Source organism: Volvox carteri, assembly GCF_000143455.1.
Source record: "Volvox carteri f. nagariensis unplaced genomic scaffold VOLCAscaffold_14, whole genome shotgun sequence".
Taxonomy (NCBI): Eukaryota; Viridiplantae; Chlorophyta; class Chlorophyceae; order Chlamydomonadales; family Volvocaceae; genus Volvox; species Volvox carteri.
The window spans coordinates 1125422-1143440 of NW_003307557.1; the positions used below are offsets into that span (position 1 = coordinate 1125422).

At 58.0% G+C, this 18019-nt stretch overlaps 3 protein-coding genes across 3 annotated transcripts; 2 read left to right on the plus strand and 1 right to left on the minus strand.

Annotated features, from left to right (window-relative positions):
• Positions 1-1071: 1071 nt before the first annotated feature.
• Positions 1072-4348, plus strand: VOLCADRAFT_80662 (uncharacterized protein; the record flags this gene model as incomplete). The annotated part of the gene is made up of 6 exons (XM_002949360.1): positions 1072-1105; positions 1369-1474; positions 2102-2265; positions 3013-3206; positions 3569-3614; positions 3843-4348. Coding segments are annotated over exons 1-6 (1029 nt in total), but the record flags the coding sequence as incomplete, so codon positions are not given.
• A 371-nt stretch (positions 4349-4719) lies between these two features.
• VOLCADRAFT_120763 (uncharacterized protein) lies at positions 4720-6204 on the plus strand (the record flags this gene model as incomplete). Its single annotated transcript, XM_002949361.1, has 3 exons — positions 4720-4805; positions 4904-4975; positions 5397-6204. The coding sequence occupies exon 3, from the start codon at positions 5800-5802 to the stop codon at positions 6202-6204; it is 405 nt and encodes a 134-aa protein (XP_002949407.1). The 5' UTR covers positions 4720-4805; positions 4904-4975; positions 5397-5799.
• Positions 6205-7852: 1648 nt separating this feature from the next.
• Positions 7853-17123, minus strand: hsp70E (heat shock protein Hsp70E; the record flags this gene model as incomplete). The annotated part of the gene is made up of 20 exons (XM_002949473.1): positions 7853-8049; positions 8296-8382; positions 8997-9160; positions 9411-9605; positions 9922-10096; positions 10169-10259; positions 10592-10699; positions 10991-11139; positions 11465-11564; positions 12134-12217; positions 12593-12779; positions 13189-13262; positions 13684-13753; positions 14127-14245; positions 14601-14738; positions 15141-15275; positions 15700-15810; positions 16198-16310; positions 16918-17047; positions 17121-17123. 20 exons carry the CDS (start codon positions 17121-17123, stop codon positions 7853-7855), a joined length of 2430 nt encoding a protein of 809 aa, XP_002949519.1.
• Between the last annotated feature and the right edge of the window lie 896 nt (positions 17124-18019).

The window sequence follows — 18019 nt, forward strand, 5'->3', positions numbered from 1 at the left end:
TTTTAGGGCTGTGCAGCGCGGGAGGGAGAGGCACTCACCACCTGTTGTAAGTTGTTGGAATGGTTACAGTTTTCGGGGACTGGTAGCGCTTAGAAACAAGGCCCCACGTTGGGATTTCCTACCTCCGGTGCCGTATGGATATCCTACCTTCCGACACAGAATTCTTCTGCAAGCAGGCCGTACTGGACGCCATAGGACCAGAATGCGAACCGTTCGCGCCTCTGCAAAAACACTCTGCAGAAGCGAGGAGCGCAGTGCTCGTTGCTTGCCTGACCTTCTCCCCGAAGGCCTTTGCGTATGACTGCTCTCGGCCCCCCGGAGCCTTAAGTTGCGGAAGCAGCACCAGCAACAGCAGCACCTAAAACCTCTGTGTGCCTTGTTGAAACCTTACAAAACTAACACCCGCCTCTCCGTAACGATGCGCGCCTTCGCCCCGCATGTCGCTCACTCCCCGGGTTCAGGTGAACGCCGCGGTATTCCGGTGGCCCACGCCGTCTCCAAGCCCACCAGGTGGGTTCCGGAGCGGTGACGGAATGCATGCCGTACTGTCGTTCAGAACTATAATCCTATCATCCCGGAGCAATATTTGGTTAGTTCGTGCGAAAGTACCTCCATGCTCTTTCTGGGGGCACGAAACGTCGGATACTTCGTTTTGGATCGAAAGGGCTCTTGTATCCGGGCCCTCTCCCCTCCGCCCACCCGACACACACAGCTTCACTCGTTCGTGGTTCGTCTTTTCCCCCCCCCCCCACACACACACCCTTACTGGTAGGCTTGGTGGTTGAGGAGCTCGAGTACTATGTGGAGGAGGGGCCGCAGGGCTGGGTGCCCTTGCGCATAGTACGACCCGATGAAGACGCACATGACGACAGACAGACGCCGCCGCCGCCAGCAGAGCCGCCGCCGCCAGCGGACCCGCCGCCGCCGGTACAACTGCCGCCGTCAAGGCCGCCATCACAACTGCGACAACAACCCCAGCAGCAGTCACAGCCGTCGGAGGCGGCTGCGGAGGGGGGCCCGGAGGAGGGCCCAGGGAAGGGCTCCGAAGCACCGGAGCTACAAGGGGCTGTACGGCGACCTGTGGTAATTTTTATGCACGCGACCGGTGGGTGAGGGGGGCATGAAGGCCCGGACACCCCCAACTTGGGGTGTGGAGAGGGTTGCACGCCAGACCGCAGGCTTTGTACTGCTTTGTACTGCTTTGTACTGCTTTGCTGTGTTGGGAGGACCCTCAAATATCCCCCTTGGTGACCAGTCTGCTACTCGGTCTGTTTCCCTCCTACCCTTTCTCCCCCCTACTCCCGCCTTCCGCCTTTGGAAGCCGGCAGGTCATTCCTTCTTGCCAACTTTTTCCCCGTGTCGTGTCAGGCGAGACCATGGACGTGGTGCGTCCTAAGCAAGAGCTTTACGCGCGGATGGGTTACTTCACGGCAGCCATTGACGCCCGCTACCACGGCCAGCGCGCGGCCCTACCGTACGAAGTGGGCGTGGCGCTTAATGCTGTGGCACCCAAGGTCTTGACGGCGGCGGCCGCCGCGCCCGGCGCCGCTGCCGGCGGGAGTGAAACAGCAGCGGCGGCTTCGCTGGTGACGACGGTAAAGGGCCTGAGTCCAAAGGTACTGGCGGCGCTGGAGCGCGCCGACGCTGCCGCTGGGCTGGCACCGCCGCCGCCACCGGCAGCGGCCGCCGCAGGTCCGGTGGTGCCGCCTCCGGAGCCAAGCGTCACCTCGCTGCTGGCATCGCCGACGATGGCGCGATCGGCGACGACGCGGCTGTCGGCGCCGGTGGGATCTCGTACGGCGGCGGCGGAGGCGCGCGTGGAGGCGGAGGCGCGGGAACGCATGCTGGCACACGAGCGGTTCATACAAGCCTGGTTGGGGGTCGTGTCGGAGTTTCGCGACCGACGCAGCACCGAAGCCACTACGGCCGTACTGGCCACGGCACCGCCGCCGCCGCCGCCGCCGGCGCAGGCAGCGGCGACGACAGCGGCAGCGGTGCCGACATCCTCCGGGGATGGCTCGTCAGCCGCGGCTGAGGCGGCGGCGCCGCCGCCGCGTTGGGCATTGACGCACGGCCACCGCGGCGCTGCGGTGGCGCGCAGCGACAAAGTTACGGCCCGGAACGTGTACGAGCTGGCGCTGGCGGCGGCGTGGCGGGGCTCGGGCGAGCAACCGCTGTTCTTGGATACGGTGTGGGATCTGGTGCTGCTACTGGACGTATTGGCGATGCGACCGGAAGTGGACATGACTCGCGTAGGCGTTACGGGTGAGTGCGAGACCCGCAGGTTGGTTGGTCGGTTGGTGGTAGTTGATTGGGCGGATGGGTGTAACTGGTGGCGGTGGTGGTGATGGCTGCTTTTGCGAGATGAAAAGGAAGGGTGCGGGGGAAGACGAACCACGAACGAGTGAAGCTGATGCCAAGGATAGGGGGAAGAAGGGGCAAATGCTGCATATATGTGTGTGTATGTGCGATGGCCATGGAGTGAGGAGGAAGAAATACACACATCCCTGGATTCTTTCCCCCATCACTTTTTTTACTTGTTCCACACGACGCTAGTTTTAATATGGCGCGCGTAACAAAATCAAAAACCCTTCATTTCTTCCTTCCGGCGCCCCTTGCTTCGTTTAAAAATGCCGTAATAGTTCGTGCCGTGCCGTGCCGTGCCGTGTCGCGCTTCCTATCTATCGCCCACGCACGCGCTCCGACTCCGCAGCAGCGTCGGCGCTCCAGTTTAGAATGAGTCCCACTGTGGCGGCGTCCCGTCTCCTCACTCGGAGCGGGCGGCTTCCTTTGCTCTCACGTCTTGGGTTGCCGGTGGGGTTCCTTCCCTCCTCTCCCTCGACCCCTTGGCCCCGGGGGGACCATCCCTTCTCCCTCTTTCGGGCGGCCGTCACTCTTTCCAGCTGTCCTGCTGCCGTTACGCATTTACCTGGCGTCTTGATCGGCGTTCCCTCCGGGGCTGACACCGCCACTGATACCGGTGCGGTCCTTTATTCTTTTCCTTGGCTGCAGGCTTCAGCATGGGCGGTACCATCACGTGGCTGTTGGCAGTGATCGACCCACGGGTCGCAGTGGCGGCGCCGAGTTCGGGTGTACAGGGCTTTTGCTGGGCTGTGGATAACGAGCAGTACCATGCACGTGTGGGCCGTTACCCTCTGGTGTTCGAGATCGCCGCGAGCGACCTTCGGGGTACCAAAACGGCCGAGGTAAAAGATTTGCAAGTGCCGTACTCTAAGGATCGTACGCCATATGTCGTACACCTGCGCATGATCGCCGGTCGGCGTCCTGATCGTGCCGTAAATACTTGTGTGTAGGCCATGAGGTGATCTTGTCGTGAATGAAGCATGAGGGTAAAACATGATGACGTGTTCACGTCGTACGTACGTATGCATGTGGTGTAAAAAGTATGGCTTCATGCCGCAACCTGCGTTCAGCTCTATGTTGCATGTGGTGGCGGATTATCCACTTTTGAACGAGTCTTTGATGCACCCAGATGGAAAGACGCACACGCGCACGCGCCTCCTTGTCCCATGTCGACATACCCACCACTCCCCGGAAAACACCGCAGGTTGACGGCGAGGTCGTGACGGCGGTCTGGAACAAGCTGCTACCTGGTACGACAGAGCCGTATGGCTTTTGTCTCCAACAACCGCAAATCTGAATGACATACAGAGCCAGGACTTAGTCGCTTGGCGTGGTCAGTTTGTATGTGAGTCTGTGTGTGTGTGTGTGTGTTTGTACCTCGAGTCTCGTCACTCCGTACAGGTGCGGCAAAACCCCTCACGAGCCTTGAGGGGCCCATGAGACAAGCCAATGCCGGTGTACGACAATGTCCGCCGCAGGCATCATGTCAGTCTACGACGCACACATGTCCCTGTGCACCATCGCGCCCCGGCCGCTGCTGCTGACGACGGGCGAGCTGGACCCGTCGTGCCCTCTGCCGGGCGTTGCCCTAGCGGCCGACAGCGCGCGGGCCGTGTACCTGGACTGGGCTAAGGAGCAGCGTCGACTGCAGCTGGAGGCGGAGGCGGAGGCTGCCGCAGCGGCCGCGGCCGCGGCAGTGGAGGCCGCGATGGCGGCAGCCGCCGCCGAAGCGGCAGCAGCAGCGGCAGCGCAAGTAGAGGCCGCGGCGGCGGCAGCAGCCGCGGCAGCGGAAATGGCGGCGGCAGCAGCCGTCGAAGCTGCCGCGGCCGCGGAAATGCAGGCAGAGTTCGCTGCGGCTGTGGCAGCTGCCGAAGCGGCCGCAGAGCCCGCGGCGGAGGCGTCATCGGGATGTGTCCTGGGTGATGTGGCGCCAGGGGGGGGTCCCTCCTCCTCCTCGATGCGGAGTACCCCGCGGGCGACTCTGGAGGGCCCAGGTCCCGGGGAAGCGGCAAACCAGGAGAGAAGAGATACGACGGGTGTAGCGGAGAAAGGGGAGGCGGAGGCGGAGGCGGATCACGAGAGGGAGTCCGGAGTAGAGACGGGGGCAGCAGTGGAAAGCGGCAGCAGGGGCGGTGCGGAGGGGAGCGTTAAGAGCCGAAGCCAATCCACCACGTCGGACGGGGTTGGCAGTCATCTTGGTGGTGCTGCTGATACGGGTGCTGCTGCAGCTACTGTTAGTTGCACGGCCAGCGGTTCGGAGGCAGGGGAGGCGTTGGAACAGTTGCTAGCGGATGCTAAATGATGGTAACATAAAGCTCTGGCACAGTGACTCGGGTACACATAATGTTTTCCCAACTGCTTTTCCCTTAGTGAACGGAAACCTGTAATAACCGATTTATCCAAGGCCCCCAACCTCCCAACCGCCCTTCCAATTCGACAACGGCCCAACCACTGGTGTGGCGCTAGCTCCCAGTTGACAGAACAGCTGACAAGGAGGGAATGACCACATAGCAATGGATTTCACAGGGGGGTATCCAGTGCGATTTGGACAGCATGAAGCAGAGTCTGATAGCTGGGCTCGCTGGCAAGTGGCAGCTTTCGCAAGTGGGAGCTTACACACGGCCTATGAACGGACCGGTCTGTCCGGCAATTACGACAGTCCTCTTCCCGCTGTTCCTACGTCATTACTGGCAACATAGCTCAAAGCATTTTCCCATCTTCAACACAAACCTGGAGCTTACCTCCTAGAGATTAAGTTGAAAAGGACGGAGAGTTAATTCATAGCCGTGACATTGGAGTCTCTGTTAAGTAAGGGCTGTCAAGCCCAAATCCGAACGGACTTCTGTCTTCGAGTGAGTATCATGTGAAGTGGAAGGGCTTTAGCAGCAATTATAATGAATGAATCAGAGCGAAGCAGCTGCAAAAAAGACTATCATGTCGGTGCGTGCAGGCATTCGGAAAGGAAAGGAGCACGCAGCACGGACTAAGGCGAACAAATGGATGAGATTGACTACACAGACCTGTAGGTGACGACATGAACTGATAAACAATTTAGTAGAAGCATGGCATGTATTCGCTGGATTTCGACAAGAACTTAACTGTGATTTTAATATGAGGTCTAGCCCTTGTTCTGAGCCCGTCTATGAGCTCCCACTCGCTCCCACTCGCTCCAGCGAGCCCAGCTATCAGGCTCTGCTTCATCCAATCCAGACCTTGCTGGATGGCCCCAATTAAAATCCATTGCCATAAGTTCATCCCCTCCTTGTCAGCTGTTCTGTAAACTAGTGGCTGTAAGCTAGTGGCTGGGCCGCTGTTGAATGGGAAGGGCGGTTGGGAAGTTGGAAAATCGGTTTCCGTTCACTATGCCAAAGCAGTTGGGAAATACTATGATTTTAGTGACTATGTCAGAAGCCTTATATTGCCATTGATTGATATATGTGGAGGGAGGCAATGGCGGCGGCGCTCGTAGTGTCGACTTCAGTGGTGGAGGAGGAAGCGGCTGTCGCTGCTGCGGAGGCAGCGGCAGCTGCTGCCGCGGCAGCCGCGGCAGCGGCAGCCGCTGCAGCGGCAGCCGCAGCCGCAGCAGCGCGTGCAGCAGCCCTGGCGGCGGCGGCAGAGGAGAAGCGTCGCGAGGAGCTGGCCATTCAAGCGCTGCTGGACTCGCGGTTTTGCTTCATGGTCGAGCAGGGCGTTGGACATGTGGAAACGGACACCGTACGAAAGGCGGTACGGCAGTGGATGCACCAGCACCTTATGAAACCGTGGCTACAGGAGCGGATTGCGGCCAGCAGGACTGTTGCTGCTGCTGCGGAGGTTGCTGCTTCGCCTTCTCCAGAATGATGGGATGTTGGCAATAATGCCCTACTGTTCAGGGGTGCTTGCTCCTTCCGTGTCAAATGGCGATGTACAAACTGGCATAGCGTGTTTCGTTTCATGCATTATCTACTTCAGGATGTGCGCGTTAAGCATTAGTTGAGGCACGTGCGGTGTCAGTGCGTTCTTACGCGGTGCACTGCATTGTAGTCACAGGTTGACATTCAGTTAAGCTGTATGAAGGTGATGCCGATGTACAAACAGTCGCGTGAAAAGGCGACCTGTTGTGTAAAACCCTAAGCAGGATGATACTTTACGTTCAACTGTTCGTGACGATGATTAGACATGCGGTAGCCAGGAGTGCGTGTGCTGACGAGTCCGAAGTAACCGATATGTAGGACAAGATGAGGAGCACATGCAAACGGCCTTTACACCGGATTTGGAACACGTGCGTACCGTCACTCTTCCTGGCAGGGGTGACCTCTCCCTGCTTCGTGACCTTGCCGATGCCGACCATTGCGACGATACCGACCGAACCAAGCTATTTGGTGATCTACACAACTAGCTGACGCCAGCAGGCGGGCTTTCGCTGTGTCGAAATTCCATTCTGCATGCACGTTTTACAGGAAGATGGCGTTCCCATTATCGCCAAAAACGTTTGTCGACGCGACGTTTTACCTGCAGTAATTTCCTGCCAGAAGACAGCGAGACGGCCGGGTCCATGGTGCACGCACGGATGCAGCAAAGTCCCACCTCAACCGCTATCCCCAGAACGCACTCGCTGTTGTTGCGACAGCAGCAGAAGTCGAACTCCAGCTTCCGAGTTCTATCCCTAATGTGGTAGAGGTCTGGTCCCCACAATCACCTGCACTACCGCCGCATCCACGACCATCCCTCGCCTCCCCTTCATCCACGCAAAAGCTGCGTGCAGACGCACGCGATTTCTGGACAGGCAGGCTACACACTCATGCGCCGCCAAGACTGTCCGGGGCTACACAACTCTCGAGCAGGTCATCAGCCCAGTCTTACAACTCGTTCGGTGGAGGGAACAGACAAGCCGCCGGCTGGCTGGCTGGCTGCCCGCCTGGAAAGCCCGCCGGCTATTATAAACCGGGGCTAGCACATACCGCCAGCCAGCCGCCCGGCCTTCGTCGCCCTGCAAAAAGCCGCGCGACTGTGCAATAAAAAAATCGTTCTCCCCTCGAAACATGCCTCGACCGGGTCTCATACCACTGACCCCTCGCTCTCATCCAGGTCCCTAAATCCCCCGCGTTCGCGCAAACACCCCGAGTTCACGCGACACGATGCAGCCACACATCCAAATGAGTCACATCGCGTTCTTTACCCTACCGACCCAGCGATCCTCCATTACTTCAAGTCCAACCCCTTCCTCCCAAACTCTCAACCCCAGTCGAGCACCAAAACTCATCTCTCAACCCCAACCCCGGAGCCTCAGCCCGAACCACGGACAAGCCAGCTCTATGCCCACCCCATTATCGTCCCCATGCCTCGATGTGCATGCAAGCCCCTCCGGGCCTTCCTACCTAGTAATGCGCCAATCCCACGTCCCTCTCCTATCCCGTTTCATCTCGTCCCGAAAAACTGGTGAGGAGCGTGTCGCCGTTTTGCGGGAAGAGTCCTGAGGGGTCAGTCACCATGACGACACCAGGGGGGTTCAGTTCCCGGTCTCCATTGGTTGCGAGGCCTCAGCACCCGCGGCCGCCTCCGCCTCCGGTGCCGAGCCAGCCTCCGGCCCCGGAGTCGCCTCCGACTCCATAGGCTCCGGCTCCGCCGCGGGCGACGCCGCCGCGGGTGGCGGCGTTGGTGGCGGCGGCGCTGGCTTACTCATGATGGGTTTGCATGCCCGCTCGACTGCAGAGAGCCAGGGTGCACCAACGGATGTATTCAGACGCTGGGACGCTCACCCAAAGGCAACACTTTTTTGCATGATGATGGCCCCCTGGCACACCGGCATGCTGCAAACCCTGAAGACACCGTTTCTGACGGTGGTATTACGTGAGCTTGAGCTAGTGTTGGCAGATAGCCAGGGACGCCACACAAGCCGGTGCCATAAGACGCATAGCAGGATGACAAATACACAGACACAGACACGCTCACCCGTGTCGCGCTTCTTGTTGATGTCCGCCGTGAGGAGCGCCGGCTCGTCCGCCTTGGTCAGGTTGGCTTGCAGCGCCAGCCGCTCGTCTGTAAGGGAAGAAGACCGCAGGCGCACGCAAGGGCGCCGACACGCCGGGGGCATACACATCGCTATCCGTTACACGAGGTTGGAATAGTGGAGGCAGATGTGTGTGGCAGATGGGCAACAGGACTCAAGTCCGCGCCGGTACATATTACGTTACTCCAGGCGGGGCGGTGTGATGGCAAGGAGTGTATTGCACTCGGGCGGAGGATGAAGAGATTACGTTGGCGGTAAGCCGCGGCAGATAAGCCGCTGCAGGCACACAGACGGCAGGCAGGCCACTACAGGGGTGATGATCTCCACATATATGCAATCACGACAGGACGTTGTACGGCACTGAAACGTCGTCCATGCAAATCTCCCTCCCACTCCTCAGCGGGTGCGCTCGCCGTGCCATAAGTAGGTCATTCGCAAGACGCTAGCGCTAGCATTCCCCCCTTTCTCCATGCGCAAAACCCTAATTCTTCCGCTTAAGCACGCCCAACCCTGCTGCTTCCTAGCGTCCACATGTGCAGAAACCCTTCCCATGAAACCCGCTACGATACCGCCTGAGTAGCCACCTCCTCTGCTCCCCCGCTGCCCCTCTTAATCTCCGCCTCCTCCTTTAAAGTGCCCTTACCGAGCCATGCCTGCGCCGCGTCGCACTCCTTCAGCACCGTCGCGCGCTCCTCTGGGGAGATGTGCGCGTACTGCGGCCGGTCGGAGCGCGCCAGTGAACGGTAGTGCTCCAGGGTGGATCGCAGCCCCTCCACGGCAGATCCCCGAGTCTGATCCTCCGCGTACCTGTGTGCGCATAACCACCACCATTAAAAGATTCCCAGCGAACCGCAGACGGCAGCAACGGATTCAGCATGGAGACATGCCAAGACGCGGCAGAACAAGGACAGATTGACAGGTTGATGCGAGCGGGCGGGCTACAAATTAATATGAGAGGAACCCACATACGCTTTCAGGGGCAATATCCATGCAACCGCTCCACACACATCTACCGGAGTGCCTATGCAATCAGATCCAAGCTCCCAACCAGCCCCACCTGCGCTCAACAGGCGCCCCCTTGGCCTTCAGCTCGTCCAACTTGGCGATGTAGACACTTTTGGTGGTGTCCTCGCCCTCGTCGTACAGCCAGTCCTCCATGGCCGTCAACTGGCCCTGCAACACCTCCTTGTCAGCCTCCTTGATGTACGGCGCATAGGCGTCGTACAGCTTGTTGCGCAGGTCGTACACATACCTGCGCGGACGGGGATTACACAGGAACGGGGACAAGGGACAAAGTAACAACGAGGAAAGATGGGAGCCGAATGTTGGAATACCAGGTGCCCAACTATTTCGTATCTACGACCTGCAACTTTTATTATATCCTTGGCAGGGGCAAAATCTGTACAACCCAGTCACAAGGGGGCAAGACCCGTACGACAACCCAGCCACAACAATAATATCCACCCCCTCACAATCACCCATGCCGCCATAACCATCATGCCACTGCCCCGTTCACGAATCTCACCCTCCCCCAATCGCCAACAGTATATTCCAACTGCGCCTCTCACCCTTCCAGTGCGTTTTTGCGCTCGTTGGTCTCCTCCTGAAGCCGATCCGCCGCCTGCATCTGGTGCTCCTTCTCAAAGTAGTCATCCAGCTGTGATTTGCTGTAGCCGCAAACACTGCTGGCTTGGAACGGCACGTCCGTCTTCTTAACCTTCTTCTTCCTGGCCGGCGCTGACGCTGCCGGTGCCGCCCCAGTGTCCATGCGCGCCGCGCCGGTGCCAGCACCTGCTGCGGCAGCATCCGGCGTACCGGCGGGGTTGCCGTTGCTTGACGCGGCGGCGGCAGCGGCGGCCTCGTCCATCTTCACGTCCGCTGTAGGCGTCGACGCTGGTGCTGGAGCCTGCGGCACCTAAGGACGCGGGGACAAAAAGGAACAGGACACCGAGGAACATGAATTAAGCCTCGTCACCGTGCGCGTAATTTGTAAACATCATTCGCAGGGCTCCAAAAGCCTCTAATGGACAAGGCCCCAACGGGAGACATGGAAACGTCTGAAACACGTTCTTGGTAACTTTGGGGGGATAGGGACCGCCAGACGAAGGAAATAGAACGGGAAGTCATGACTAGATTTCCAACTTATCCAGCCACCTATCCACCTTGCAACCCTGCGCAGCTGCAAAACCCTAACACCCATCCCCCCGGCGGCGTCCATGCACCCCGCTCCGCTCTCACCTCCTCCTCCGTCTCCTCAATCGATTGCACCTGCTGCACTTGAATCAGGCCATGCAAGTTGAGCTCCACCTTGACCTTGAGCTTGGCGGTCTCGGCTCCTGCCGGGACCTGAGGTCAAAAAAAGCGGACGGCGGATCGAAAGGAAGGAGCGCAGTTGATCACGGCCGAGCAGTCGAGAAGAAGCTCACGCCAACAGCGCGACCGTATGCACTTCCAGATGGGCCCTTCCCAAGCGGCCCCACCCCTTTGCGAAAACGCCGACGGTTCTTCGCCTGGAAAAGGCAGCCAGGCAATCTAGGAAGTGCACGAACGGGTACCTTCTCCCCCGATGGGGTGTGGTGACAACTGTCCGCTTCGCCCCCCAACGCATCGGACCCGTTTCGACCCGAACACACCAACCTGGAAGGGCCCGATTGTGTACACGCCAAGGTTCTTGTCGAACGCGGGCGGCAGCAACTCCGGAGGCGTGTCCAGAGCGTAATGCGCGCGGACAGTGAAGGGCTGAGAGCGGTTGAAGGAAATCATCTTGCTGCTCGGGAAAGCCTCGCCTGACAGTGAGTTGGAGGGCGGGGGAGCGGGTGGGGTGAAGGAAAGGCACGAGGCCGATGGCCGAAAAGCGTTTGCGTTGCGCGGGCAGCGGATTGAGGCTGCTGCCGGTGCGTCGTGGAGCGCCAAGCAATGCGATATTGCGGACGTCCTTTCATGTGTCCAATACCCGTATCAAATAATCCCTCTGCATGATCCCTCTGCATCCTTATTCGGTTCTGGCTAGAACCTCAACCTGGGGAAAACCGGCAATTCGGGACGGGCTGCGCTGGGACTTAGGACTCGTTCCGACTGGGCTGCGCAAAGCTGGACTGTTCTCCGGCTTACCTCGGGCAAACAGCACCTGAGTGACCGCCGCTCCATCCTTGCCCTCCCAGGACATGCACACGGGCAACGGAGCCGCATCAACCACCTCAAACTCGCGAACCTGCGTGCAACGCACATACATGTGGTTTTTGTTTCTCATGGCTGCAGGTAAAATTGACACAATTATCGCGAACGCCTCGTACCGCTTCAGCACATACCATGGACAACATGGACGTGGTAATAGTAGTTATGAACGGGTGGGCAAAGCAATCAATAAATGAAGCTCAGGAGGGATGTCGCTTCACCAGTTGCTGTTTCGGAACAACAACGGAAGAAGCCAGGCAAATCGTTCCCAGCCCTGCTGGAATCTGCCATAGCGGCGACAGCGTCGCAGGCAGGGTTGAGGGGGCGCGACAACAGAAGGGGCCCGCCCTTAAGCTATGCACAGCACAGCAAATTGTTTCGTCCCAAGGACTCTGGAACCCCTTTTCCTAGCTCCGGGCCAGCAAACATCCCCCATGCAGCAGACATGGCGCCCTTCAGCGTTTCGCTGCTCGGAGCAGCATGCTCCCAACAGCCCGTGTACAGACAGCATCACTGCCATGAAAGCAGGGGGCATCACAGCTTGCTGTGCTGCTGCGTTGCTACTGTGTCATGCAGTGGGCTCCATGGTCTCTACCAACTACCCACCTTGAAGACGGGCGACAGCATGGCGCACTGGAGGGCGGCACCGCGACTGACGCACTCCTTGCTGTTCATCGTACGGCTAGGGGCCTGCAGGAACAGCGAGGAATTGGCACGACACCCGTCAACTAAAAAGCGGTCAAGAAACGGGTCGGGTTTTATCATTACCACAGCTGACTCCACTTCAAAATTGGGTCCATGTTGTTCTTTGTCCTCATCAATAATTTGTCATCCCCATCAACCAACAATGGAGGAAATCTCCACTTTCACTTCCTCATCACAACCCATAATCCACACCCACTCCACTCCACTCGACTCCACTCCGTCACCATTGCTGTTGCAGCGCTCGTGCGCCATTAGTTCGCTTTACCAGAACAATCATGATGACTCAATCAACCACCCATTGCTTGGTAATTCAGACACTCCCATGGGGCCATCATCCCTCCTCGAGCTTGACCCGCTTACCTTCTTAAACACTTCCTCTACGATGCGGCACACCGCCGGCATGCGAGTGCAAGAGCCCACCACCTCCACGCTGCTAATGTCCTCCACCGACAACTTGCTCTCCCGCAGCGCGTCCTCCATGGGCGCCCTCAGACGGGCCAGGATGGGCTCCGCCAGCTGCTCAAAGTGCTCGCGGGTCATCATGCCGCTGCGGGGGGAAGGTAGGGAGGAGCGCGGAGGACGTGAGACGTGTGGAACCGGCTGCTTAAAACAGTCAAGGACAGCGACAAGGGAGGCAGCATTTGCTACTACTGCTGCCGCTGTCAAGCAACGAGCGATTGGACAGGGAACGAAAGGGGAAGGTAATTGGCATACGTTGGCCTGATTGACCGATACAGTCTCTCCAGAAGCGCGTCTTTCAGAAAGAGAAGGACCGGTCCGAGAGCCCCGATGGGGATTGTTTTCAGGGTGGAAGCCCAAAACGACCTAAGGAGGAAGACACCCCCCGGTCCCCCCACTGCTGGACTCCTCACAGCCATACTCCACTCCTTTTCCGCACAGGCCCCACCCGCCTTGCTTTGCCGTGCCACACACACGATGCGACCCTTCATACGCACCGCAGGTCCTCATCCTCAAAGATGCATTCCACGTTGAGCGGCACCTCGCTGTTGGCACTGAGCGTCTTCTTAACCTGCGAGCACGCCGAGACCACAGCGAGAGCAGCAACGGACCCGCAGCCAGCAGGCCAGGACATCAAGCCACTTTCGACAGGAAGCAGAAAGGAGTCCAGAAGCACCGAAAGATAGTATTTGGAAGGGGGGCCTGGGTAAGTGGCAAGTGGCTTCATTCGTTGATACGGGAAAGGAAGCTCCTCATCCCCGGTGTGGCCGCTGCGTCACCTCTGTCGACGCCATGACGCCCACCCAGCTACGTCAAACAACCCAGCAGCTCATCACCCTGAGGATCGCCTCAAATGCCCCCCGGTCCGACCTCGCCGCACTTCGGACCGAGAGGCCTACACATCATGTCCCTATCTAACTCTCTTTCTTCCCGCCCAACAAGAGACGCTTTGTATGTATTCCCCCCTACTCCTACTAATAAACCCTACCTACCTTCTCAACGGCCGTGCGCAGCTTGAAGGAGGCCTTCTTGTTAGCACGGATGTCCAACTTGGTCTTGGCCCTGAGCAATAGGAGCACGCCAGCCGAATGTGGCAAGGCAGGGGCAGGGGAGGGGCAAGGTGTGTGTTAATTGCATGTGTGTTGGGCTGTGAGTACAACTTTGTGCTTGCGTTTTTGCGCGTTCCCAACAAAACGGTGTGTAAGCAGCCCGCGTGGCCTGTCAGGAGCCATACAATAAGCTACCCAACGGGAACTTCAAACGGGGACTCGAAGAGCAGCAGTCGCCGCAAGTTGGCAGCAGCCGTTATCCCCGCCATCCCGTGTCCCTGAGCCCATGCACAATCCGCGTCTAGTCCCTCCTCGTCCGTCCGTCCGTCCGCCCATTCATCCAACTCTTTCACCCTCGTCCCTTGCTGCCCCCCTCCCTGCCTCACTTGAACTCAGCGGCAAAGTGGTCGAACAGCACCTCATCAAAGTCGCGGCCGCCCAGGTTGCGGTCCCACGCATGGGACTTCACCACGAGCTTGCTGCGCAGGAGAGAAACCACGGACACCTGACAACAGCAACAGCAACAGCCGCAGGGACGTAAGATGATTGGCAATGGGGCTGTAGGAAGGAAGACAAATCAACCTCGAGCAGAACTGCAGGTGGGGATGGGGTTAGAAACCAAAAGGACACGTCCCAGGTTACCCCTTACTACTACTACTTAAAAACTACGACAGAGGCCTAACATGTGTAGCGGTGAGAGACTAGCAGCTGCCCATTGAAACCCCACAACCCTACACCTACGAGCCCCACACGTTGTGGGTCATGCCCCAAATTCCCTCACGCCCAACACACGTCGCCCGGGTGTGGTTCCTCCAGATTCCCCCCCTTGCCCCCTACACGCCACGTGGACTCCCTCGCACCTGGGTGTGCGAGTGGCCTACATCCACAAACACCACGTGCACGGGATCCGCCTCCGGCAAATCCGTCTTGTATATGCCATACGCCAGGGCCGTGGCGGTCGTTTCATTGATGAGACGCAGGCAGTTTACACCAGCAATCTGCACACGGGTTCACGGGGGTTGCACGGGTGTTCGGGGGATTCACACGACGTCGTATAAATCTCCGGTCCCATTTTTCCACCCTTCCACCTTCCTCGTCTCCACTGAAACGCTCCACAGCGATACACGCCTGCCATTCATCACCCAGATATGAAGCCACCACAAACTCCCCCCTCCGCACTCCATCTTTCCTGCAAACCACTCCACCCATCCCAAGCAGCTCCCCGTGATAAAAGCACCCCCTGGTGAAGCCCAATCTAAATCCCTGCCGTTGCAAGCTTCTTTCTACCCCATGCACCCACCTCAACCCTCCGCCATATAAGCATTTCCTCCCCAACCTATTTCCACGTTCGTTTCTATCCCGTCAGCCCCCAAGCCTCTTTCCTCCACTCCCCACCGCACCTGCGCAGCATTGAGCATGGCGTACCGCTCCGCCTCCGTGAAGTAGGTGGGCACCGACAAGGCGCAGTCGGTCACGGGAATGCCGCTCTCCGCCTCCGCAATTCGCTTCAAGTCAACCAGGATCATGGCCATCACCTACGCACAGAGGGGCACAGAGGGGGAGTAGGAATCACACACAGATATGCCAACACTAACCAAATACGCCCTAAGCAGTAAAGTAGTAGGAGGAGAAAGTAGCATGTAATGTAAAACCGCTAGTGAGAACCATCAAGGTGACCCGGAATCTCTCAACACAGAGGGAGACGGCCCAAGTCCACGCAACACCAGTCGCCTCACCAGCAGCCCCATACCCGAGTTATGGCCCACACCCACAGCCCCCATCTCCCCCATTTGCGCCCTGCACGCTGCCCTAGCTGTGAGCTAGGAACTCCGAATCCCGAGACTCCGCGACAGGGGATAGATAGGCAGCACCCCCATCCGGCTCGCCGGGCGCCGGCATCTGGCGAGGTGCCGGGTGCAATCCCGCATCTGGCACTGGGAGGAACACCGCCAGACGCACCTGCTCCGGAGTGAAGATCGCGTCCTCATTGCAGTAGCGCACTTTGATGAGGCAGCCTCCGTCGGGACCCTCCAGAACCGCAAACGGTAGCTTTGCAATGTCCGCCTGGACCTGGAAGTGCGATAATAAGGGGGGTTAGCTCTGGTGGTGTGGTGACGATCGTGGTGGCAGGAGAGAGAAAGAGGCACGCGAGAGACGCAAACACATGAGAGGCATTAGAGCGGGTGGCATGGGAAGCGAAAAAAGGCAAAAGAAAAGCATGAAATGGGCCTGGTGGATCAACCAAGCCAGCAGAATTTCAAAAATGTCCAACATCATTCCAGCGTGATTTGGGTCGGGATGGCAGGGGGCGCTGTAAGAAAACTGTTTGTGGCATTTGTGAATAAGCTGCAGGAAATGGTCAGTCGTCAGGATACGTGTTGGCAAAGCCATGTTCATCGGGGGCAGTAGCAACACGGAAGGACAGCCCACGGGAGTCGGTCTGCGGATGCATCCTACCAGGGGGTCTTGGAACTTCTTGCCCAGGATGCGCTTCAGCTGGTGCACCGTGTTTTGCGGTTGCAGGCCGAGCTTGGCGGCTCCGTCAGTGCCCAAAAAGCGCATCTTCTCGCCTGCGTGCATAAAGCAGGCAGAGGTTGGCACGCCAGGGCGCGGGCAGCACATCTGGGTTGATCATATAGGGCTGTAGAAGTGGTGCGCCGGAGGATCAATACACATGCGGATCGTGCGGTCCCCTAGATACGGCAACGCAGGGAAGGAGAATTCCCAATACTTTCAACTCTGCCAGCATCCAGGCGTGCCATTCCGCTAGACAATTTCATCCGGAGCGCTCGATAACTGTCCGCTTCTGTTCGGACAGCAGCCCGGCGGGTGTGGAGTCCAAGGGTGGGGTTCAACCCAACAAATTCTGAAAAAAACAAGGCTTTCCCGAACGCCGGGCATGGCTTGAGGTCATAAAAACACCGTCGGATACGAACTACCTCTGCCCCATTAAAACTTAGCGCCAGGTGGTAAACCATCGTGGTCCATGCACACTAACAAAAACCAGCTAACTCAACAATAACACAAAGGATGATGGGGCGCATTACTCGCATCCCGCCCTCGGACGCCTGGAAGCATCCAGATCCGTTAGCCGCCAAGAGCTTGGTGGCCATTTCGTCAAGGCGCCCATAAAGCGCAGGCGGCAAGCTTCGCCCCATATATCCCATGAGGACGCACCAAAATTAATTGCCGCGGGCGTCTCGCGCTTGCTCTCCTTGTTCATGATTACATCAATGCCGCGCTTGCGGGCCAGTGCCACACAGGACGTGTCGTTGCCCACATCGAACCCGACGACGGAGACTAGCGCCTGGATCCGACAAAAAAGAGCATACCGATGAGCGACCTTCCTTGCAACCTTACGCCTTCAACCTACACCTCACCATTTACACAAAGGGTTAAGATGCAGCGCTCAAGGCAGAAAGTAATTTCAAAGCGCGTAAAACGGGTCTTGTGTTCAATATAGGTATAGTTCAGGATTCCTTTCGCGCTCGATCACCGAAGGAGAAAATTAATGAGGCTGGCCTTACTGAAACGTAATCCTAAGCGCACAAATGGCGGAATTGCGCACTGATATGAAGGAACCCACTCGGCTTTTCCAGAACCAGGACGGGCTCCGAAACGCTCCAGAACCAGTTTCGTTAACCATCAGCGTGTCTCCAACTTGAAGACACATATGCTTTGCATTTTTCTTATCTGCGAGAGAGCCATATATATCTTTTACATTTCCATTGAATATCTAGCCGTACTGGCAAGCATGCAGACCTATGCAAGCTTCTGGAGGTCCAACAGGACGCAGGTTCCGGCACTCGTATTTAGTTGTTCAGGTCAGCACCAATTGCGTTTCCTAGATTGCACATGCATACATGGATTTAAGGTGTATCCCCCTATTCACAGTTACGCAGCATCTACTGCAAGTAAAGCCCGCGAACACCACCAGGCCCTTAAACGTCAACCAACATGCCCATGCACTACAACGCAAATCACCCTTAAGGCCCTGGCGCGCAAGATTCCAGAATACGTGAGCACACATGCACGCGCCATCCATCCGTCCATACTCTTTTCCCATGTGAATCACCATACAAATCCTAACCCTGGGCAATAGCCGGAGTCCGTTTGTGAAGGTGAACTATCCACTTCCGCACCGGAGCCCTCCAGCAGCATCACTTTCTTGTCATACACGCTTTTCGCTATAGCAACCGTGTACACACACACACACACACACACACACACACACACACACACACACACACACACACACACACACACACACACACACACA